The 25333-nt window shown below is 26.2% G+C and overlaps 1 protein-coding gene across 5 annotated transcripts in view; it reads right to left on the bottom strand.

The window, feature by feature from the left end:
* LOC107440335 (eukaryotic translation initiation factor 4 gamma 1) overlaps nucleotides 1-25333 on the bottom strand; it is a 42146-nt gene that overhangs the window by 11115 nt on the left and 5698 nt on the right. For 4 of the 5 annotated variants that reach the window (XM_071177893.1, XM_071177889.1, XM_071177892.1 and 1 more), the window contains exons 3-12: nucleotides 24617-24718; nucleotides 23392-23598; nucleotides 22551-22676; nucleotides 18138-18211; nucleotides 15944-16115; nucleotides 13841-13939; nucleotides 9917-10046; nucleotides 7160-7221; nucleotides 5766-5935; nucleotides 1916-2120 (exon numbers count right to left, since the gene is read on the bottom strand). In XM_071177893.1, coding sequence (XP_071033994.1) covers nucleotides 1916-2120; nucleotides 5766-5935; nucleotides 7160-7221; nucleotides 9917-10046; nucleotides 13841-13939; nucleotides 15944-16115; nucleotides 18138-18211; nucleotides 22551-22676; nucleotides 23392-23598; nucleotides 24617-24718 — 1347 coding nt within the window. The remainder of the gene's footprint in view (nucleotides 1-1915; nucleotides 2121-5765; nucleotides 5936-7159; nucleotides 7222-9916; nucleotides 10047-13840; nucleotides 13940-15943; nucleotides 16116-18137; nucleotides 18212-22550; nucleotides 22677-23391; nucleotides 23599-24616; nucleotides 24719-25333) is intronic. The other variant, XM_071177890.1, reaches the window with a different exon arrangement.

Here is a 25333-nt window from a genome sequence, read left to right on the forward strand (position 1 = left end):
ATTTAAACTTAGGGAAACTTAGTTTGTCTTGAACCGTCTCCCCCCCCCCTCCCCGGGGAGAAGGGTTTATTCGATTAACAAAATAATAATGAAGATAAACAAATTTGTGAAGGGTCCGATTAGAAAATAAATTATTTTGTGAAAGGTCCGTTTTTATCAAAAGATATTTTGTGAAGGGTTCGTTAACTAACCCAAATTTCTTCTAAACAGACCTATGTATGACATTAATGACAATACAAGTTTTAATTGCTTCTTTACTGCGCTACAAGCAAACTTTAATACCATTTCATTGAAAATAATAATTCTGACTACTTCTGATATAAACTTGAATACACAAAATTAAAAAGAAAAAAAAAAATTTTTAAAGTATATTTTTCAGATGGATTCAAAAGGAATCTCTTTCATAATTAACTTCCATCATTACGTAAAAACTCCTTCCCACATTTTAAAAGGAATGAGTTCCGCATTTCTCATTTTAAGGGAAACAATAACACAATTATTTTCTCCTTTTCAACCAACTTGAAAAATGTAGTTTTTAAAACTACTGTATTAAATTTAAAATAACTGTATTACTGCTTATTTGCAGCTACATCTAGATATGTATTTATATCAAATGTTTGCAAACATTCATTTTGTACAGAAAAAAATATTTTTCATGTTTAAATAAACATCTTTGTAGACAACTATTGTAGATTATCTAATTATTTCTATATCATTGAAAATATTCTAAAAACAATTTAAGGTGTTGAATTTCGTTATTAGGGTACCCTTCCCGTAAATGGAAAATTTTTTCCATCCCAAGAGTGTCCGCGTAACCGAAGTTTCACTGTACTTATTTTCAAACAATTTCATAATAAAATTACAGGGTGCATAGCCAAATTATTCAACAAAAAATAAGCACCTTTTAAGCAATTTTCAAGCACTCAAAAAATATTTTTAAGCACTTAGCAAAAATATCATAACTAGGCAGGGTTGGAAAGTTTTTGAAAATTGACGGTTTTATCTTGTTTTAACAGTCATGTCAAAAAAAAACTTTTGGCATTGTTTTTGACAATTGTCAAAAATCATGAAATTTTGAATCATGTGAAACGAATGGCGTTCTTATATGCTACGGACAGAAAATGTGCCGAAATAGATTGGGGTTGAATGAATTGTGAAAACGTTGAATAGAACAATGTGAACTGTGTCTTTTTGCATAATTCTAAGCAAAAATCAACATAGTAAAGGAAAAATCTCATTTTGAAAAAGGAAAAATTAAGGACTTTTTAAAAACACCCAATGAAAAAAGCACCTCTAAGGGCTTTTGAAAAACGAAAATCGAAAATAAGCACTTTTAAGCACTTTTTAAAAACGCTATGCACCCTGAATTATTTGTTGTACATTTCTGATCAGGCATATCCTTGCTCTTACAAAACAAATTGTTAAAAAAAAAAAAAAAAANAAAAAAAAAAAAAAAAAAAAAAAAAAAAAAAACAATAATAATCATCACTATGTAGAAAGTGCAATTAATGTTAAAGGCTCAGAAAATATTGAATTAGTACAGAAAATACTTAACTGGTGTTTGAAAAAATTCTTAGTTTTAATTTTATTATTATTTTTTTTAGATTATTTAGACGGGTTATGAAAAATTTCATTTTTTTGTCAAACATTTAACTTTAAAAGTATACAAATAAATTAACAAGAGAATTTAGAATTTTAAAAAACATCTTGAAATTTGCACCATAGCAAGAGAAACAAACAATTCTGAAACTGAATTTAGCGATTTCTGAAGAAAACAAAAGCTGAGCTTAAGTAGCCATTTTAACACATAACCTGTAGGTAGAACACCTATTAAACACTTCTAAAACATAAAAAAAAAATTACGCAAATAACACAACAGGTTAAAATACGTTTGTAAGTTTTATTGTCATATTACCTCTTTGGCAACAATGCAATGGAATACCCCAGATACCACTTTCTCAAGAGTGTCAGAGGATATGTGTGGTTCTAGCAAAATTTTTAAAATATGAAGGTTTTTCTGATCATTCTTTACCAGTGGATAGACAATTTCACCCACATTATTCCATACTAAAGGAGTGTCTACAGCAAGATTTTTGCATTTTTCAACAACACCTGAAAACCTAAAAAAACAATAATTACCAACCAATATTTAAATAAGATACAATAATATAAATATGATTAAGATGTGTAACAATAATTATAGTGGTTACAACTTCACTAATCTCTAATTTAAAAGTAAGATAGACTAAAAAAGTAATTATTTTTCCTTTTTATATGAAGAAATTAATTAAATTAAGGGTGTCCTTGTACTTTGAAGATTATAAACGCTGCCCCTAATAATTGAAATTTGCACATAAGTCATACGGTCATGAAGCCTATCAATATCCGTTCATGAAGCCTATCAATAAACTTAAAAGCATAAACTCTGTGCACACAATCATTATACATTTGTTTAAATATTTAATACATAGCTGAAAGCTACCACATCAGATATTATAGATATTTATTCTAGATAATAAATAGTAAAATTTTAAAATTAAATAAAAACAAAAGTTTTTATTCTGAAAAACAGCAATTTTATTTTGGGTAAATTTTGTTCTAGTTTGAAAAGATTTCATTAGTTAGTTTAGTTTCTCCTGGGAAGAAAAATTATTTTTCAAGGGGAAAAAAATAATTTTCCAAGAGGAAAAGCTGAGATATTTTGCAGAGGCTGGAGCCACCTAGTAATATAATAAAGTAAAGTGGTTTTTCAAACAAAATCTTATACAAAAACAAACAAAAATGATAGAGAAGAAGGAGATAAAAAAAGGAGAAAATAATGAAATAAAAGGCAGAAAAATCTGCAGGATGCTTCAAGGTTATAGAATCGAAGAAAAACGCAAGCCATTCGAGGGGAGAAAAATTCCTTTTCCTCTTTTTGCTCGTTTTTTTTCTTCTACAACAGTAAATAAAAAATAAGAGTTATTATTTATTAACATGCATTATTATTAATTAATTATTAATATGCATTATTATTATTTATTAATATGCATTATTTATTAACTATAATCACATAAAAACATTGACACTTAAGCATACTTATATTTTGGGTTAAGAAATTAAAGCAGAAAATAATGGAAAACAATAATATGCATTATTTATTAACTAGAATCAGATAAAAACATTGACACCTAAGCGTATTTATATTTTGGGTTAAGAAATGAACTTCCTGTAGATTACTCGTTACCACTGTAGCTCACTGCTATCACCAACTCACTAATGGATTTGAAGAGAACATTTTAAATTATACAAACCTAAATCAACAGCCTAAATAAGCTTTTAAGTTATAAAATATTAAACTGAAAATATTTTATTCTTGAGAAATTTTCTCTGAAACCTTGATCACTTAAAAGGTATGCTCAATAAAGTTCTTTTTTAATAAATATATGTATTACTAAATCATTATTTCGTTTGTACAATTTACTTGTGGTTGTCCAATTTAAATTTGCACTTGACTATTACAATTGAATAAAATATGTTTTTAGAGACCAGCAGGCTCCTAAAATTTTAAGATATAAATTATGATATACACTTAACTTAGCTACATGTTCTGGTTAACTTACATGTTCTTTCAGCATCCTTTGAATGTAGAATTTATTTATGACTTTTTTTATAAAGAGCTTTTCAATTTCAAAAAACACATTACAATGAACAAATAAAAATCATCCTGAATAACTTTTAATACAATGATCAGATTTTCACTTACTAGGATTCAATCTTAACAGAATTAAGGAATTAACCTTAAATCTGTAAATTAATTAGTGCAAACAATATTTTAAGTCACAAAATCAGCCACAAAAATATACTTCCTCCTAATAAACACACCTTTTATCAATGGATTCAGATTTTTGACTTTCGAAATAGTCTCAATTTAGAAAATTTGGTCCTGATAGTTTGTTCAAGAGAGCTATTAAAAGTTTAGACTCCGTGTTAATTTAACTTTCAGCATATTTTGTCATATCTTGAGAACTTTATAGTGATTCAAAACAATTTTTGCCCGCAATTGTAAAATTTGTTTACCCAAAGATATTATCATGTAAAATATTATTCTTAAAAATTATTTATTATTTTTTGTTTTATTTGATAATAGTCAACAAAAATTTTGTATTGTATGATACAAAATTTTACATCATTTCTACAAATGTAACTTTAAATGGCAAAATTTGAATTAAATCAGTTGAATAGTTCTCAAAGTAAAACTACTAGATTTTACGAAATAACATAAATTTCATGATAATTTTTGTATTATGAACTAAATATTTTATACATAGGGAATTTTAGGTATTTTTATAGTCATCAAAATTGAAAAACAGCAATGTTTTCCAGTTATGATTGACATTAAATGAACTTGAAATGTAATGCATTATGTTTACCAGTGTTTTCACTACAGCGCGAGAACGCGAGAATCTCGCATATTTTTTTCTTTTCTCTCATTAAAAAATGATTACCGCGAGAAATTCGCGCATTCTATAAATCAATTTCAAAATTCACGAATTTCTCGCATTTTGGTAAAAACTTCGAATTACGCCATTTAGAATAAAATCCGTTTATCTTTTCTTCCTGGATCTTTCATTATTTTCAACATCTGCCCCATTATCTAGCTTCCCTATTTACCAGTATTGTTCAGAACCTCTTCGAACAACAGAACACAACCATGGAACCCCTTTCAGAATACATTTCTCTGCAACCACGCGTTTACCGTAGGTAAAGTTTCTTCATGTAAGACGTTCAAAATTTTTATGCACTTATGTAAGATGGACAAATACCTTGTAAAGGCAAAATCTTCTATGATGATGCACCAAAAATATTCAATGCTTTAAAAAAATAGAAGACGTTAACAATGTATTATAATTAAAGAAAGGATTTTTTTTTCAAGAGTTTTTGTTTTTTTAGAAATCTCACTTAACTTTTTGAAATCTCACCCTGTTTTTGAGAAAGGGTGAGAAATTCTCACCCATTTTTTTTTCTCTGATGAAAACACTGGTTTACTCATAATTTTGAATAGTAATAAGCATTTAATTCACCAAAGATAGTTAAAAGGCTTTTTAATCAATTTAAAAAGGAAGCTCTACATAAACTGAACATTTTAGAACAAAAAAGTTTTAAACTGAGTTTAAAGGATCGTTTCATTATGTATTAGTAATACCTATTTGAATATTCAAGCAAACAATAATCTGTGCAAAAATTCATTTCAATAGGAATACTTTTTTAGAAAACTTACTCAATTTTAGGGAATTTTCTAAAATATACAAAAAAACAAGGAGAATTATTATTAAACCAGTAGACTAGGAGAAACAGAAAATACAGTAGAGTTGGCAGCTATGAGTTCTTGATAATTCTTTTTTGACCATTAATCCACAAAATTATTAAGATTTAGTTTTAATTCATGATAATCTGCGTCATTCAGAACAATCACTTTTTTATTTTGAGCACAGTACAATTATTTGCAAGTTCAAGTGACAAGCAAAGACTATTTTTGACCCAATGGGGTTTTTCAACAACAAAAAAAGATTGACCACAATTTTAGGTTTTTTCATTTTATTGTATCCTTTGAAAAGAAAGCTAAGCACTGCACTGCAATGAGATTTCATACTAAAGAATGTAAACTTTATCATTTAAGAACTCTTTAAGTCTAAAGTTAGTTTCAAAAACATGCAGAAATTATAAATAAGTGAATCTACAAATTGTTTTAGTTCTTTGTGGTCATAAAAAATGTAAAAACTTACCCATCTCTGAACTGATCAATTTTAACAAATTTCTTTTTCACTAATTGAAATATCAATTCGCCAACTGAATCTCTATTTTGAGGATTTCCTTCCAGAACTAAGCAAAAAGAGGAATTTATGAAATCAATCACTCTGTTAGGAAGCAATGAGCTCACATACTGACATACTGGCTAAAAATAAATAAAATCATATTTAATATAGCTATAAATTTACTTATTCAAACCTAAAAAAAGCACTTAAACACTGTGAAATACTAATTTAAGTAAATAAGCAATGTAAATTTTCAAGAGTTTCTGAAAAATTGATAACACTTCCATCATCTGCTTAGATATTAATCTAAATACATAAAATTTTAATTATATGGGAAAAAACATTCCTTTAAAAAAAATTTATTGAACAATGAACAACAAAAAAAAAAAGGAAAACACTGAATAACTTTTTATCTCATGATCATATTTTCACATACTAGGATTCAACAGCTTAACCTTAAATACGGTAATTAATTTATGCAGACGATATTTTCAGTTATGATATCAACACAAAAACTAACTTTCTTTGAATAATCAGGCCTTTTTATTGATGGACTCTGATTTTTATCTTCAAAATATGGGGAATAGCCACAATTTGGAAAATATGCTCCCAATAGTTTGGTGAAGAAAACAGTTAAAAGCATATTTAACCATATCTCTGGAAATAACGAAGCTAGTTAAAAAGTTTTTATAGGTTTTAAAACTATTTTTTACTATTTATTTTAATAACAGTCGAAAAAATTTTAAATTGTGAAGTACAAAATTTTTTAACTAATTCAATATTGAATGGCAAAAACAAAAATTTGAATAGTTTTTGAGATATAAAATTTAAAAATGAGACTTCTCTCAGATGGAAAAACATACGAAAGAAAAATTTAACATTAAGTGGCCCAAAGTTTCAGAAGTTATTGGGACTATATTTTCCAGATTGCAGCTATCTCTCATATTTTGAAGATCACAAATCTGTGGAAAAGTATATTTATTCAGAGAAAGTACATTTTTGAGGTTGATTTCTTAGCTTAAAATAACACATGCACTAAATAATTAGCATGCTTAAGATAAGGCTCTCAAAACATTTTCATTTAGATTAAGTCCTATTATTTGAAAATCCAATCATTTGATAAAAAGTTATTCATGGTGCCTACTTTTTTGTTTACACACTGTACAAAAGTTAAAACAGGGCTAAACTTTTTTAAAAATGATTTCAAAATGAGTTCTTTTTTGGGCCATACATCATTAACTATTTAAGACAAAGCGGTAAGAAAACTAAGAAAAACTAATAAATTTTGAGAAGACAAAAAACTTAAAATTTTACTAGAATGATGAAGCTACAAAAAATAGAAACAAAATTGAAAATATGTTTACTTCAAGATCTTTGTTTTCTAAGAAGTCTTCTATAAGGTGCTTGCTTCTTGTTTCGACCGGGTCTGCAATAGAACTAATTTTTAATCTTAATTCAATAATAAATTCAATTGACTTAATGAACATAAACAAAGTACAACTAAATCAATCACAATTAATAAAAAGATAAAACTTTAAATGCACTTATAAGACTATACATATATTTTAATAATTGGAACTATGTAAATTAATTAAATACTTCAGAAATCAATCCACATAACATTTTCAAAATAATAAATTAATGTTTTAATTATAATTGTAATCATCACTGCAAAAATAAAACAAATGAATAAATAAAAAGCTTCAAAGAGTGACTTTAAAACAATACAGGTCTAGTCTAAGAGTACAATTAAAAGAAAATCAAGGCTAGGAGTTTCAAAATGCTTCAAAATTAAAATTATGATTAAAATTATCAACAAAAAAAAAGGTTAAAGGTTCAAAATTAAAATTATATCAATTTCTGAATAAACACAATCAATTATCCAAAAACACATGGCACTTAAGAAAATAATTTTTAAAAATTTTTTTTTTTAATTATTATTATTATTATTTTTTTTTTTTTTTTTGTACCTNTTTATTTTTTTTTTTTTTTTTGAGATTTTGAACTCTACAAACAGATGTTGAATATCTGAATACCTCAGGAAAAAACTACATCATTAATTTATTACAAAAACTGGAGGCAGAAACATTGTTTAAAAACACACTGCCTTGTAAAGGGTAAAATTACGAAGTTTTAACGCCAGTGCCCAGTAGAAACATTTTTAATAGTGACTTTTTATTAAAACATGTGGCAATTTTTTTAAAAATTGAATACAATAAACACAACAACGTTCTTTTTTAAAATGAAGAAAAACTTCCACAACATCTCCATGCAGGTTTATATAAAATTAAAATTATCATTAAAAATCTTTCCTCCTAATAAAATTTAGTATTAGAGTTTTTAACCAATAACGCAAAATAAAATTTATGTTAGTTAACGAAGTTTATTCATTACAAAATAAATCTGAAATAATTATAATCATAATGATGAAATTATATGAATTTCATTACTTTTAAATATTAAATGTAATATGATACTAATTTGAACTTGCATGAAATCTTTATTAATCGAATTTAGTGAAATTCCTGAAATTTTGAACCAATGTAAAATAACCTGATCTAGGGATGATTATACCATTCTTTCATAACAAATAATATCAGAAGTTGAAAGCACACGTTTTGGAGCACATGGAGTATTCTCAGCAGGTAATTAGTGGTCATTAGCAGGTAAAATTTTAATCGCAATTTATTTCAAAATTTAGTTGACCCGTGGCCAACTGACTGACCAACACAACACTGGCTTAGTGATTATATAATAACCAATTTTTGTCAGCATAATTTATTTAATCAATTAACAATAAAAAATAGTTAAGAATAGAAAAAGAGTTTTCCTTGACATATTTTAAAAAAAGAAATGAATTGTAAAAGAAATACAAAAATAACTAAATAGTTACAGTTATATATATATTTTTAACTATTAACAAATCATTTAATAGTCTAGCAAATAATATCATAGCTAAAAAAGAATCTTTAATATAGCTGCCAACATGAAAAGGAAAAAAATTCCAGTAGACTTTATAAAATACTATAAATTTCTTGTTAACTGTTGCGTAATATACTAAATATTTTATATATGGGGAATTTTAGGGATTGTTATTGTCCTCAAATACAAAAATTTTATTACGTTAATAAATTCTCAATAATATTTTCCATTTCTAATTGACACTAAATGAATTTGAAATGTTTTTTATTATGTTAACTCATAATTTTTGAATAGTAATAGACAAGTAATTTATTATTGATAATTAAAAAGATTAATTTAAAAATAGAGTTCTGAACAAAAATAAACTGATTACTATTATGTATTAGTAATATTTATTTAAATATTCAAACAAGCAATTAATTATGAAAAAATTCTATTTCAATGAAAAAAAATTATGAAACTTATATAATTTTAGGGAACTATCTAAAATTTACAAAATCCAGGATAATTTTTATTAAACCAGTACAGCAGGGGAAACTGGCAAAATCCAGTAGAATTGGCAGCTATGCTTTAACAATTTGCAATAATTAATGATCTCCTATTCTGTATGTATAACAGTTTTTGCTATTTTTTAAATCAAAAACAGGTTTTTCAAATAGCTTCTTACTTTAAAAAAATAAGTAAATAAACTATATTAACACAAGTTATATAAGGAACTTTGCATATATTTGTTTGCCTTCATATATTAAAATTAAAGAACAATTCATAACAATAAATAAATCGACAGAAAATATTTTTCTAACATTCAAACACTGTTACAATGTAAGAAAAAAAGGCCAATGTAAAGGTAGTTTTATACATAGGAAATTCAGCATAAAGACATAAGTAAATATAAAGTCAGTATCATTAGTAACACTTTAACAATTTATATATTTATTAATGATTACACATTAATGCACTAATTAATATATAAAGCATCTTACAAATTATTTTTAAAAAAATTTAAAATATTTTTTTTTTTGCTTTTAATTTCTAGTTTTGGTAAGCATTTTTTATTATTATTATCATTATTATTTGTGGTATGTTATATTTTAAGATTTAAAAAAATTTAAATCATCATTTAACGTCTAACAGAAAATTATTAGAATTCAACATAGAACTATTAGTAAGGTTTTTCAAGATATTTTAACAAATATTACCTGTATTATTTTGTTTGCTATGGGAAATTCTGTTACGTTGAACATTATCACCTCCTTCAAGCAGAGCTTCACTATGTATTTCTTTTATTGTTTTTGGAATGATTTCCTCTCTTCTTAAAATCCAGTTATTCTACTTAGGAGTAAATGAAAAGTATTAATTTTGACATGTAACCCAACTAGAATTAAAATGTACACTAAAATACATAAAGCAGAACAGTGATGTGAATTTGTCACCATATTTAAAGATAGTCACAAGTTTATTGATTCAGCAGATTATACAACAGGAAAAAAAATCGTCTACTACAAAAATTACTGAAACTGATTGTTAAATAAATCTAATAATTAAAGCTATAACTAAAATACCATCCTCATCATAGTTGGCCAGATAACCCAATGTGGGCCAAGACCTTCCTTTAAAAATTTCTCTATAATGCCTTCTGATTTATCTTTGATCTCCAATTCCTTTCATTAATTGCAAGAAAATCAGATTCCACCCAATCAAACAAACTCAACCGAGGCCTTACCCGCTTTCCAGAAGGTCTAAAAAGCAATAACTTTTTAATCATATCTTTGTATCTTTCCTATCGTAATCCTATCTTTTAGCAATATCCTCGTTTATCCACTCATTCTAATCACATGGGCCATCCAATTCATTCTATTTATAGTCAAACCCCGCTATAGTGAACCTTCAAGGGACCGAAATTTCTATTCACTATAACTGGGAATTCACTATATCCGTTATGCAGGCAATCTAACTAATGGTTTCCAAACTCTTCCCTTTTATCACACATTGTTCAAATAAATGACTGAAAAATATTATGTAGTAGCAAAAAATGTGTTATTTTCCATTACTCTTTGTCTTGCGTACAAAAAAATTTTGTAATCTTTAGCTGATGAGCAATTCTCAACATCAGATATGGAAAAATTTATCGACTCTCAAATAATTTTTCCTGAATTTCTGTTATTCCGCTTTTTAAACCTGTCTAACCTGCCATTCGAGTACATAAAAGTAGTCTCATAAAATCGCTTAGCAAATTCATCGACATTTGTTTAGATACTTCGTTTGGTGAACCACTTCAGTAATGCTTCTTCCTTGTGATCTGCTTTTCTCAACTTTTTTCTGCCATCTAAATTTTTTTCATGAGCAGAAATTATTAATTGCCTATTTTTCCATATGTTACAAACTTCAGATTTGGATAATTTATATTCCCTGAAAATATCAGCTTGATTGCATCTATTTTCAATTTTTCTGATTATGCCCATTTTATTATCAATGGAGAACGTTTTACGATTACTGCTCGCCATAGTTAAATTTGAGACACTTGTTTGCAGGATTTTTTGAAATGAGGGCCTTATCAACACATATTAGTGTCCAACCCTTGACCAATAATGAATAATTGCTCATTCCCTCTGACATAAAATGCATATTGATCTGACTGACACCTTACAAAGGCATTGTCTGCCTGGGTTGGAAACATCTGCTTTGTTTGTTTAGGGATGGGAAAGTGAGATAAAAGAAGCAAACAAGAAAAAATGCTTATCGCTACATTCCTCTCTATAGATGGTTTTGAAAATCGGTGTATGTATTTTTTTTTTTTTTTTTTGAAGTAGAAATTTCAAAATTATTACAAAAAAAATCAGTTGAAGACAGAAAAAAGTTCATTATATCCAACTTCCTAACTTTTTTGGTTCACTATATCCACAAAAAATAACATTATCCGTGCATAGCAAGGCACGGGACAGAACATTTTCTTCACTATATCCAAGAGTTCACTATAAACCGTGTTCACTATAGCGGGGTTTGACAGTATTTTTATGTATTTAATAATATCAGGTGGTTCATAAATCTTGTACAATTCAACTTTAAATCTCCTTCACCAGTTATTGTTTTCATTTACACTACCAGGTATACTACGCAAAATCTTTCTCTCAAATATTGCAATACAATTTTCCTCCAGTTTTGTAATTTTAGAACTTTGCTTTTTTAGAAAGAAACCTAGATTTAATAAATCTTCTCAGTCCACAGGCAGCCCTATTTGCCAAATAGAGTCCATTTTTTATTTCAGGAAACGTTCTGTTTTCAATAGTAATAATTAATCCTAAGTAAGTAAAACTCCTCACTGTTTCAAATCTATAAGAATCTATTTCAAGATAGGGGTCTGGGACTCTTGTTACTTGAGAATAACATTTATTTTGCTTTCTCGACATTTATGACTAAGTCCATTTGTATTGCAACCACCCCAATGGCGAGAAATGCATCGTTCAGGGCAGGAAGGAAATGAGCAATTCCATCAACATCATCAGCATATACAAGTAGTTCCAGTAAACATAAAACTGATCTAGTAAAAATGTGACCACTGGTATTGATGAATCCAGAATAACTAAAATACCACTCTATAAAAATTACAACAATAGACTTGTGCAAGCTTCTTCTCTCACTTATAGCTGAAATCGGTAAAAAATATATAATAATAAATTTTTAAAAAAAAACGATATTTTGATTTAAATAAATTTTTTTTTTAAAATTAAATCAGTTTTTTTATAATAAATACCATTTAAACAGTTCTGATAAAATATATTAATAACTTAATACTTACTTAACTTAATAACTTAATTAAAATTTTAAAAAAAAGCCGATATTTTGATTTAAATCAATTTTTTTTTAAAAATTAAATCAGTTTTTTTTATAATAAATACCATTTAAACCATTCTGATAAAATATATTAATAACACCTAATACAATTTAAAAACACAATTTCTAACTGAAGTACTTAATATTTCTAACTAAAATTTTTATAATAATTTTATAATTATTAAAAACTAATTAATGAAAAAAATCATAGTTGTTTTCATTCAAGTTCAATACCATCATGATTTTGTAAAGACCTCATTTGTGAGTTAGATATCGAATTAAATTAGATAAAAAATTAAATTTAGATAAGGAAACATCAAAAAAATAAATTATTCCAAATTTCCCTAGCCAGAGCAAGTTCTTATTCATTATTTATGTATGTAAAATACAGGTTTGATAGTTTTTTAAAGTAATTGTATTAAAATAAACATAAAACTAAATTAATGTCATTGAAAATGTTTCCAAATGATCCTCTAAATAATAAAATTAAAGATATTAAAATATCATAGTTATAACGAACTAAAAATGACTAGTCTTTCAGAAATGTGATAAATTTCCTTTGACGGAAACACATTTTCCAACTGTTTATGTGAGTAATATAATGCAAAAAATAGAAATACGAGAGACATTTTATTTAGTTTTTGTATCAATACAGAACTCCTTATATTTCACAGATAAGAAATATTAGAGATTTTTATAATCAATAAAAGGAAATAACACTCAAAAAGTGCATTAACAGTAATATAGTTTTAAGTTGACATTTACATAAACTTGAATCCAAAAATATTTTATTGAGCTGATTATAATCTTAAATTCTCAATTTTGAATAGTAAAACACATCTAATTAATTTTAGATGGATATTAATATACATTTTAAAAATAATTCCAAAACAAAAATTTATATTCGTATTCTATTTTCAAAAGAGATTAAAAAAAAGAGAATTAAAATTAATACAAACTGAAGAAATCACATTTTTAAAAAAAAAAATTCAATTTACATTTGAGTCTCACTCTTATATTTAGTAACATTTGAGTCTTATATTTAGTAAAATTACTTGTTTAAACTTAAAAAAAATAAATAATTAAAAAATTACAGAAATTTTCTTCATGAATCTTCCCTTTTTTTGGAAATCTTTTAAATTCTACAAAAATTCAGAGAATTTTTTATTAAAGTAGATAAAAACTGGAAATATCTAGCAGCCCGCTTGAAAGTTAAAAAGAGTTGGCAAAAATAATTTGCAAAATAGATTCTTAAACTAATATATGAATATCCCAAACAGTTAAACAATTACCTCTTTCAAATCAATAACATCTAGTATCATGAATCTGATTCTAGTGCTAGCCAAATGTTTATCAACTATATTCTGCATTTTTTGGAAGATGTCTTCTCTCTGGAAAAACAAATTAATTAATTGAAAGTAGTAGCAATTCAAGCACTTAAAATTATTACAACTGAATGATATTACAGATGCTGGTTTATCTGAAACAAATTTAAACAAGGAAAATTACAAAAATTGAATTATAATGAAATAACCATAACTAAATTAACAAACATTATCATAATTACACTTTAGGAAACTATGTGACATTTCGGGATTTACATTATATGCTCTAAATTCATTGTTATCCCAATGGAACTTAGATCCACAATATGCCAAACGATAAAGATATTTTATATCATAATGTACACGAAAAACAAAAACAGAATCCAACTCTTCTATTAAGATTTAAATATATGTCAGAAATGAGTTATCTCAGTACAAATATAGTACAACAAAAGTGATATAATTCAAATTGATTAGTTTTGCTTCATTTAAATTTCAATAATTTAAAGTTAATTATAAAAAACAAACCATGCTAATTTCATACTATTCGTGCGATCTACAATGCAAATTTTTTATTTATTGAATCTGGAAAATTGAAGCAAATAGAAATAAAATCACACTTAGAATTATAAGAAAAAAAGAAAAGAAAACAGATTATTAGAAACATTTTAATTAACATTTAATTTTATTATTAAAAGGGAAAGAATATTCATAGTAAAAATTTAATTTCTCAATTCCTCTACTGTAACAAAAACAACAAGTTGCTTTGCTCTATTTATGTAATTTGCATTGCTAGACTCAATACTGCCCTGTATTACATTGTAACTTGGAAATTAAAGGATTTAATGTAGATGTATGCAATCAAATTTATTTCATTCATTTTAATCCCATAAAGTTCAGGTTAGTCTTTGTTTTGTTATCACTCTCTATTACAAATTGTATGGAAAAGATGTCTATAGCCAAAGATTTAAAAGTGAAAGTAAAAAACTCTTATTTTGGAAGTAAAAATTAAACTCATTAATAATGTAGATAGAAATTCAATCATGAAAAAGAAAGATATAAAAAAAAAAGGTGAAGAATATGATATTAAGAAACAAAGGAGAAAATAAACTTAAACAATGAATCCACTACCAAGAAGACTATTATGACCAAGAAGAAGACTATGTCATTATTTTAAAGTTAAAAACCAAATCTAATAATAAGTCTAAACTAACAATGTTGGTGGTCCTATCAGATTATCATGAGTTGGCAGACCTGTGGTAGAACTGCGGTGACACGGCGACATTGTCGCCGTGTCACAGAACGGTACAGAGTTTTTGCAGAGAGATTTTTCATTTGGAAAGGAAAAAATTTTGGTTTTCCTTTCTGCATAATTTTTTGAAAAATGTTTTTCTTCTTTTTCTGCAGAATTTTTTTTCAAAGATGTCTTTTTTGCACATCAGAGAGGAAAAAAATAATTGTAATTCTTCTATTCTTATTTGGGATTTTAAAAAAAGTCCGTAATGACTGGCTTCAGCTAAAATTTAAAATTAATAATATAAAATGAGAAATTCAGAAATCGCAAGCAAAATGTTTAAAAGATAGTTCGTAATTAAAAATGATGTGCTTTCCTTCATTTTGTTTTTCCTTTAAAGAACACCATGTTTTACACACACTTGTTGAGTATCTTTTCTTTTAAAGAGTCCCATTCGCATGATTTTGTCGTCGATTTTTATTATAGAACTACTGCATGGATTTTACAATTTTTAATTTATGTACAAATTTAAATTTTTTATCGTTTCATTTATTCATGAATTTTAATATTTGTAATGATTTACAAAATTTGAAAGAGGAAATAATTAGTAAATTTTTCCACCTACAAAATGCAAGAAAGTGCCTATAATATTAAAATTAAAAAAATATTACTTTTACAATTAAAAATTTTATACAATTTTCTTTATACTTTCTTCTGTAAACACAACGCTTCTGTTATTTTGAATTAATAATTGTTATAATTAAAAGTATCTTAAAGAAAAAAATTAAGATACACAAGTACAGCTTTATGAAAAAGTACAAAATACAAGTACTTACTTCACTGATATAAACTGGGTTATTGCATTTAAGCAGTTTTTTCCCAACTGTTTTCAACATAAGACATAAAGCTTCCAGCAACACCTCACCCCCCTCACTGCACAGCCTTTTAAGACAATTTTGCACATCTGACTCAAGTAACATATTTTGGTTAAAAAGTTCTCCTAAAAGCCTAAAGGAAAATAACACAAAAACATACAGTTTTAGAAGCATTCAAATAATATGAAACAAATAGGATGAAAGCAAATACGATGAAAACTTCTAATAAATCATTATACAGTAATTGATACTAATATAATCACTGGATTATAAAATCAACTTCATTTTAAAATTAAATCTTAAAGAACGGAATCCTAATTTCAAAACATGCTAATATCATCTTTTCATGAAATCATAATTGTTTTATAAAATCAAATTTTTGTAGGGCATCTATGTTTAAAATAATTAGAAACACTGTTTATTTCAATTTTTCTCAAGTTTTGAAAGCATATAAATAATGAATTTTATTGTGCCCAAAAGAACAAAATTGCAGGTGTAAATTACATTTTTTAGGGAAATTGAAGGGTGAGAGTTAAAAAATTAAGAAACAGAAAGTATAAAGAAATTCAAATGAAATTTTTTTTATGAATTAAGAAAAGTTATAAAATGGCTATCATCATTTAACATCAATAATCATCCCTCATTTAATAAGATAAATCTATATTCTATAGATGCCAGAAAAACGATTGATATTTTAAAATGAACTTTACAACAAAGAAAAGGAAATATTGAAAGTTAAAAAGTAATTTTATAAACTTTAAAACCATGTCAAATTTTTAATTTTAAATTGTGCTAAGCAAATATATAAGCTAAAAAATCAAAACCCTTTTGTAAATTAAAAAAATGTAGTTCAGCTTAAATTAAAATACCGAAGGTAAAATGCAAATGTAGTATTCAAATTAGCTTCCAGCGTCTTTGTAAAGTTTAAACTTTTAAGATTATTTTCCTAAGTAACGAGATTACGCTTTATAAAATCAGTTACTTTATAAAATCAATTGTTCTTAGAAGAAACGTGATTTTAATAGGTGACTGGCACTGCACATGCTTATAAATTTAAAAAATAAATATTTGATAACTATTTTTTTAAGTTTAAAAGTTCACATTTTAATTTAAAGTTCACAAATTTGAGATTAACTGCATGATTGCAGCAATATGGTCAGCACTGTGTAACAGCTGGTACTCATCTATCAGAGGCTTAATAGGTTTTAGACGGAACTCTGATCTGAATCAAAAACACCTGTGTCTCAACCACATTGCTCTAGTGATTCACCTAGGGACCATTCAAATATTACATTTTTGGTGATTTTGGAATCTCTCTTGGCAACAAAAATAAGCAAATCTCAATTATAGTTACATTATGGGAGGAGGGGGCTCTCCCGGCTAAGTTTTTACATAATATTTGAACAGCCCCATGTCTAATGATATTCCAATTATGTGTCTCAGTAATGCTTTGCTGTAAAAGGGCATTCAAAGAATTGGGTTGTCTAACTATGAATAATTTTAGCAAAGAAATATAGTGCAAATTACAGATTGAAAAAAATGTACCACAACAGTGCTCAACAGATAAAATCATTACTTTTAAAAAAGCTCAACAAATTTACACGCCTTGGCAATCTTGCATGTAAGATACAAAATATATCCGTATGAAACTTTTGCACGAGCAAGCATCCTTTCATTATTATATATTAATGGAAACATATGAATGTAACTATTATTAATCCACTAAAAAAATGACATTAACAACACTATATCTATAAAATATAAATAAGAAGTATTTCAGTATTATTCGCAAAAAATATTTAAACAATCTACATCAATCAACAAATAAATTAGAAAAGATACTTTGATAAATTAAAAAGCTTTGTAGTTAAAAACACACCAAAAAAAATTTTCCAACCATTATGTGACCTTATGCTTAGAGTGCCTAAATTAGAAAGTAGTGATAACAAGTTTAAGGTGTTAGGCAGTTATATCTAGTTCAAAGAAAACAATAGAAATAATATAGAATTACTTAGAAATAGTCCATTATCACGATTTCTCAAATTCAGGCAATCTAATTTTATATTGTTGTCTAATTGGAAAAAATAAAACTTTATTTTATGAAATATATTTTAAAATTATAAGATTAATTAAAACAAGGTTTTGTTACCCTTACTTAACATTTCCTAAAAGCCTAAACTTGATTTTATACTGCTCTTCCCACATTTCTTCCTTAAGCTTTTCCAGATCCTAATATGAAATAAATATGGCACAGTATAAAATACTTTTTTCTAATAAAATTATTACAGTACATCTTTTCCAATAGGCAAAATGAGACATTCACAGCTAACCAAAACAGTATTAAAAGTAATGTTTTTAAAATACAAATTATGTGAATACCTTTTTGAACATCATAAAAAAAAAATTTTATCAGTGGGAAAATAATTACTTGAAAAAAATTTTACAACTTTTGATTATATAAAGAAAATTAAAACATGAATATAAATAATAATAATAAATAGTTTAATAATTAATATTAAGAAGCATTCAAACTCTAAGTCAATAAGGAAAAGTAACCAGAGAACAATTTTTATAAAATATACACAACAACATAGATTGATTAAGTGTATATATTATGGATAAAGCAAGAATGAATGTTAAACCTACATTTATTGAGCTAAAGTAGCTAGTGCTTCTTTTTTTTTTACAAAGAGACAAGATTAAATTTTTCCAAAAGAATAGAATTCTTTGTATAAAAAAATAATTCAGAAAAACTATATACAATTGATCATCCTATTAAGTTATGCACTAGCAATCATTAAGCTGTGTAGTTTACAATCATTATGAAAATTTCTATAACTATCATTTTATAAGTGTGAAATAAATGCAACAAAAATATTTAAAAAAAACGACAGGATTGAGTAAATAATCAGCAGGCGCACTGCTGATACATTTATGACAAAGTTTGAAGAAATTTGTCATGTTAAGCTTTGTCTAGTACACAGCTAGCAAATAAGTATGAAATTCCCTGATTATCTAGAACAACAATTATAAAAAATAACATGCAGCGATGAAATACCAAAGTTAGGAAACACAAGGATAATATTGAAAAACAAAAAATATGGATAAACCTAAAAAATATTAAAACCTTATACCTAATTATCAAGAAAAAATCGTTATCGTTTAGACATATTAAAAGGTTATGCTACACAATATTACGTACCATATCCCATACATTAATATCACTAACAAATCAAACTCTTGAGTTGATAGTTCCCAGCATTTTAAAACATTATAAAGACTATTAAACTCGACTGTTTTTCATTAACTACCTAAATACCTAAAAAAAAACTAACTTTTAGTTTAAAAAATAATTTAAAATCCTGAATAAAGTAATATTTTCATTTTGAAAAAAATATTTGTAAATTACAGTACATCTGTTTTTATTAAGTTTGAATAAAATCTTTTCTCCTAATCTGCTGTATTGACAGAGATAAAACACATGAAACAATTTAATTGGAAAATCAACAATTTTGTAGGAAGAAGTGAAAGTAAAAAATTATGACTTCTTTTCAAAAAATTTTTTAAAGCAAAAAAAAGTCCTGTTTTTAAAAAGTTTGCGGTTTTCAATAAAGATGAAAAAATTTTTAGAATAAATTATCTTTGGATTCTCTTTCTCATTGGACATGCACCTAACACCGCATGAGTCTGATTTGTAATTTAGTCAAGTCTGAGATTCAGTTGAGTCTGATTTAACTCAAGAGACATTTCGTCTGATCTTATTTACAGGGTATCTGCTACATTTTAGATTTTCAAATTCATGACTTTTCATTACTTTCCATGACTAATCCAAAAATTTTTATGACTTAATGAAGTTACTATTTTCTCTGACAAAAAAAAACAACAATAAATTTAAAAAAAGCATTATAATAACTATTAATTGAAACTATTAATTCCTGATTTTTCTGTTCTCATTTCGGAATTAAAAAAATTCGCCAATGACTGGCTTGCTTCAGCTAGATTTTGAAATTGATAAAATAAAAAAATAAACAATAACAAAAATTCTGAAATCACAGAAGTTTAAAAGATAATTAATTTATTCTTCATTTGATATCTAACTGACAAATTAAGCCTTTGTCTTTACAAATTTTTGAAAGTATATAGTTTATATGAAAACAATTAAGATCATTTTTTCCTGTGAATAGCTTGTAATAATTATACAATCTTTTTAATTATTTCAGTTCAAAATATAAAGCACCAAATTTATAATATTTTTTTTTAAAAGAATAAAACAATAATTTATTTCATCAGAGATTTGACTTTAAGAAAATAATCTGCTTAGTTTTTCTTGAATCTTGCATAGATATAAAATTTTTAAAAAAAAACATATAAAAATTAATTCAAATGTAATTGAGAGATTTTTAGTTAGATTTCATAAGTATNAAATGGGGGGGGGGGGGTAAATCCATTCCAGTTTGGTGACCTAAATCCATGATTTTCCATGATTTTTTTTAAAAAATAGTTCAAATCACGATAAATCACGACACTTCATAACAAATTTTGTACAATACTGAAATTCATGACTTTCCATGATTTTTTATGACTTTCCAGGTGTGCAGATACCCTGTATTTAGTTCTTACTAAGAGGGAAAATGTTATTTTTTTCTTAACCCATATCATCATGTAAAACAATTTATCACAGTACCAACCACATACAAAGGTAGTCAAGATAGAAAAAAGACGAAAAACCTAACGTTAATTAACTGAAAAATTATGTTAATTAATGTAACATAACTTAATTAATGTTGATTCTATTCACCCTAATTGTCAGAACCTTTGCTCTGACTCTTCTTTAAACTTCAAACTTAACTTCCTCCACTTGCTTGCCACTAAGCGTTGATTTAACCCTTCTATTCAGCTCTTGCTGAGCTACTAGACCCGAATGACCCTCTTCTTCTAATCCTTATAGAGAACTTCTCACTTTACCGTTTCTTTCTCTTGTTTGTTATAAAATTGATAATATCCTCACATGTTTTAGTTTCAAAATCATTTTTAGGCTTGTTAACAAAATCAAATTTAAGTCTTTAAAAAATCCCATCAGCTTTGATAATCACTGGGACATTTACCACATAGCTAGTCAGCGTGACTTTAGCTACATTAGACTAACTAGACGTGCTCTAAAATTTAGATTTAAGGAACACAATAGATATGTGAATTATCAAGAATTCGAGAAATCAGCAATTACAGTACAATGTTCGAACCTTAGGCATAAATTCAATTTTACAATGCCAAAATTAATTCTATCCCAGTCACATCAGCTCATCTTGATGACCTGGAATCTTGTTTTATTTAAATGAATACTGATTCCTCTGTTCCTCACCACCTCTACATAGCAGGTGGAAATGCATTTAACCCTGAGCCACTCTCTTAGCCTCTGTGGGTTTTCCAGAACTGTTTTTGACCTCTTTTCTCTCTCGGCTACTGTGGTGTTCCAAGTTTTGTTTCTCACCTTTATTTTTTCATTTGTCATTGCCAACATGAAGTTTTTTTAATTTCAAATCACTTTTGTTTTTTCTCATTCAAGCCCGGCAAGTCTTGAAAATGGGAGCCTATTTTCAAAAAGTTTGAAACACGTAGACTGTTATTTCCTATTTGTGTATTTTTGAAGCGAATGAAGTTTTTAATCAGGTAATATGAAACAAGTAATTTGTATATATAAATAAATAAAGGAAGACTTGCTCTTTAGAATATTTTTTTGTTGGTATTTTCAGATTTAAATTAATTTATTCTTCATTTGATATCTAACTGACAACTTAAGCCTTTATCTTTACAAATTTTTGAAAGTATATAGTTTATATGAAAACAATTAAAGTCATTTCTTCCTGTGAATAGCTTGTAATAATTATATAATCTTTTTAATTATTTCAGTTCAAAATATAAAGCACCGAATTTATAATATTTTTTTTTTAAAAAGAATAAAACAAAAATTTATTTCATCAGAGATTTGACTTTAAGAAAAAAATCTGCTTAGTTTTTCCTGAATCTTGCATAGATATAAAATTTTTTAAAAAAAACATATAAAAATTAATTCAAATGTAATTGAGAGATTTTTAGTTAGATTTCATAAGTATAAGATAAACCTAAACTCTGGAGTCTCTCCCAAGATGTAGCAAGTTGTATGTGTGAGTAAAGGAATCTTTTTTGATGAATCGGGCTCAGTGTATGCCCATGTTAACCTGCAAGCAGTTCATCCAACACGCAAAATGATTGTCGCTTCTGAACGATATTCGGGTGTCAGTACATCAAAAATGATTGTGATTAAATGACACCACTGTGGAACCCACACTTTTTAAATAATTTATGATGACAATCATCATAGGAGAGAACAGAACTTTTACTTTACAAAAATAAAATTAAGCACATTTTACAAACTTAATAAAAAATAAGCACATTTAAGAACTTTTTAAAAAATGCTTTGCACCTGCCAAAAATTCTAAGGACTGTTCAGTCTAAAGATTGTCTGAATGATAAAAGATGTAAATGGCTGGATGATAATACAGCATTTGATCATAAGTATAATAACACTTACATAAGAATCCAAACTGTCTGTAAATTTTCTTTGATCCTGCAAAGCGTTTTCAAATTCTTTGAGGCATTTTCGTACAAATAAAGAATGAAAGTCCATTGCTATGAAATTTGATGAAGAAATTTTAATCTGAAAAAAAAGCATAAAAAACAAACTTTTTTAAATTCTGAAATAATTAACAAATTAGAAGAGTCATACTAATTTAATTAAGTGGGTAATTGCAATACAAAATTTTAAATGGGCTTTTAATATTCTAATTAGATAAATTAATTCAATTGAAATATTAAATACTGAAAAATGTGTTATTAATTTAATACAAATTTTAAACTAGATTAATTCTGTTTAGCAAAACAATAAATTTTAAGATATGCAATTCAGTAAAACAGTATTACATAGAATGCAATTTCTACAATAGAAATTGCATTAATAAATTTACAAATGAATTTGAAATAAAAAACATAAAAAGCAGTTTGATTGACTGTTGAATCGTGAAGGTGCTTCAACTCCTCTCTATTTCCTACAGCAATCAAATAGGTTTTGATGCTTTCAAAGCCATCTGTATCAGTAGTGATTAGATTTTGATGTATTCATTTGTTGCTTTCTTAAATATTAATTTGCAACCTTTAATGTGTCACTCCATCGCTTCATTTCTTACAAGGATTCTGCAAATATATTTTGAGGGCATTCATTACAAAGCAACATGCATATACAATGAATTTCCTTCGTATTAATAGCATTTTCAATTGAAAGCTAACAAAAAAATTACAGGAATTAAATAATTAAATCCAGTAAATTATTGTAAACATAAAACAGATAATGCATAGAACATATTAATTATCCTTACTGGTGCCAGGAATTTGCACATTTTGACATAGGTTTTATTATATATAGGCTCCCTTACAGCTTTTTCATAAATCAAACAAATAAGAACATTTGATGCTTGTTCATCCTTAAAGTCCAATTTTTCCAGTTGTTTCAGAAGTAACTCAAATTTTTCAGGTGTAATTTTATTCAATATGCTTAAAGCATTGCACTTTAATTTCTTTTCAACCTACAAAAAAAAAAATTAAAATCATAATTATAAAAAATTTTCAAAACAAATAACAATTTCGAAAAATTAAAAAAAGAAAATTTCTTGAACTTTTCTAAATTTTTTTCTTCTCTGATCTTATACAAGAAAATTATGCTTAGTTAAAATATATTTTCATTTTGAACTATTTCTTACCATCTTTAAATATGTTTAAACAGATTTAATAAAATATATGTTTTTAAATTTAATAATTAACTATTTAGTATTATAGGTAGCAAAATAAGAGTTAAAAAAATCTATTACAGGCAAATTTTTTAATAATAAATTACTCCTCCCTTCTATGAAAAGCAATTATTATTCTTTTTATCTACATTGTATTAATGTCAAAAACACATTTTGAAATAATAATATTTAAAACTTCACTCTATGGATGTCATAATCTACAAATCATACGACAATACATTAGTTCATCTCTATTTATTACACAAAATTCTAAAATAAACCTAATAATTTGCTTCTTTTAGATTGCAGTAATTTAAATAATTTGCCCACACACTTAATTGTTGCAATACACAATTGTGAAAATGTTGTTACCTTAAAAAAGGTAATTCCACCATTTATGAATTTTATATTTGCAGACTTGAAAAGTATGAATCTCAGTTCAAAAATAAATAAAAACATTTCAAACAATTTTTGTTAAAATAACTGTTATTTACCTTTACTTTAATTTTTATTAACTTTCTAAAATTAAAAATTTTTTTAAAATTTTAAACTGGCTGTTGTGAATATAACATCTTGTGTTTCTTCCATAGCATTCAGTTTTTAACTTTTAAACATTTTTTAAACCAAGTGAAAGTTACAAAAGTTGGGATAAATGACAACAAGAATTAGGCTGAAATTTATACAGTTTTAAACTACAAATATTAATATAATACAATTCTGTGCAATTTCCCCAAAACATTAGAAAGAGGTGCCAATAATTAGAAAAAATGAATCAAATATTTAGTACAAAAATTTTAATACAGAGAAAAATTCATACTGATGTTCCATAATTAGCTTCACTTGATCGTTTTAATTTAAAAGATGGTTTCCATGGCTCCTCTGCTTCATGGAGCTTTATATCTTCAGTAAAATCAAGTACCTGCCATAACAGTAATTTAATACTTTATACTTCTTAAACAACAATAACATGTAGTGCAATAATATTTCACCACAATAATTTATGCAAATTTTTTCCTATACATTCTAAAAAAATTCTTTTGTAAACAATAAGTAATTACATTATTTACTATATATTTTTTAAATGTAATCCAATAATCTTATTTTAATAATGATATAGTAAATAATTTAATAATGTTATATTAAAATATCTCAACTCAACTCTAACTAAATGTTACAATATTAAATTTTTAAATTAAAAATAAACTACAGGGGTCTGTCTAGGTTTTTCTGAGAGGTACCTACACTGGTTATCATAAATTAAGGAAAAATCACAAAAATAGCGATAACTCTTTCAAAAGTAAGCCAAACCGTGCAAAATTTGCATATGTTGTCCACTAAGAGTAGCTGAGTAAAATTGCAATATGCAAATTAGTGGCGCTGCACTCGGCTTACGTCATCTGCCTGGAGCATAAAAGTCCAAGTTTGAGAGAAAGCACACAAATTTTACTGTGATTGCGACATTGAAAATCTGAGATAGCCAATTCGTAATAATGACCTCTAGGCATCATTTGCCTGAAGAACTACGATGGAGAGC

The sequence above is a fragment of the Parasteatoda tepidariorum genome, chromosome 2 (assembly GCF_043381705.1).
Source record: "Parasteatoda tepidariorum isolate YZ-2023 chromosome 2, CAS_Ptep_4.0, whole genome shotgun sequence".
Taxonomy (NCBI): Eukaryota; Metazoa; Arthropoda; class Arachnida; order Araneae; family Theridiidae; genus Parasteatoda; species Parasteatoda tepidariorum.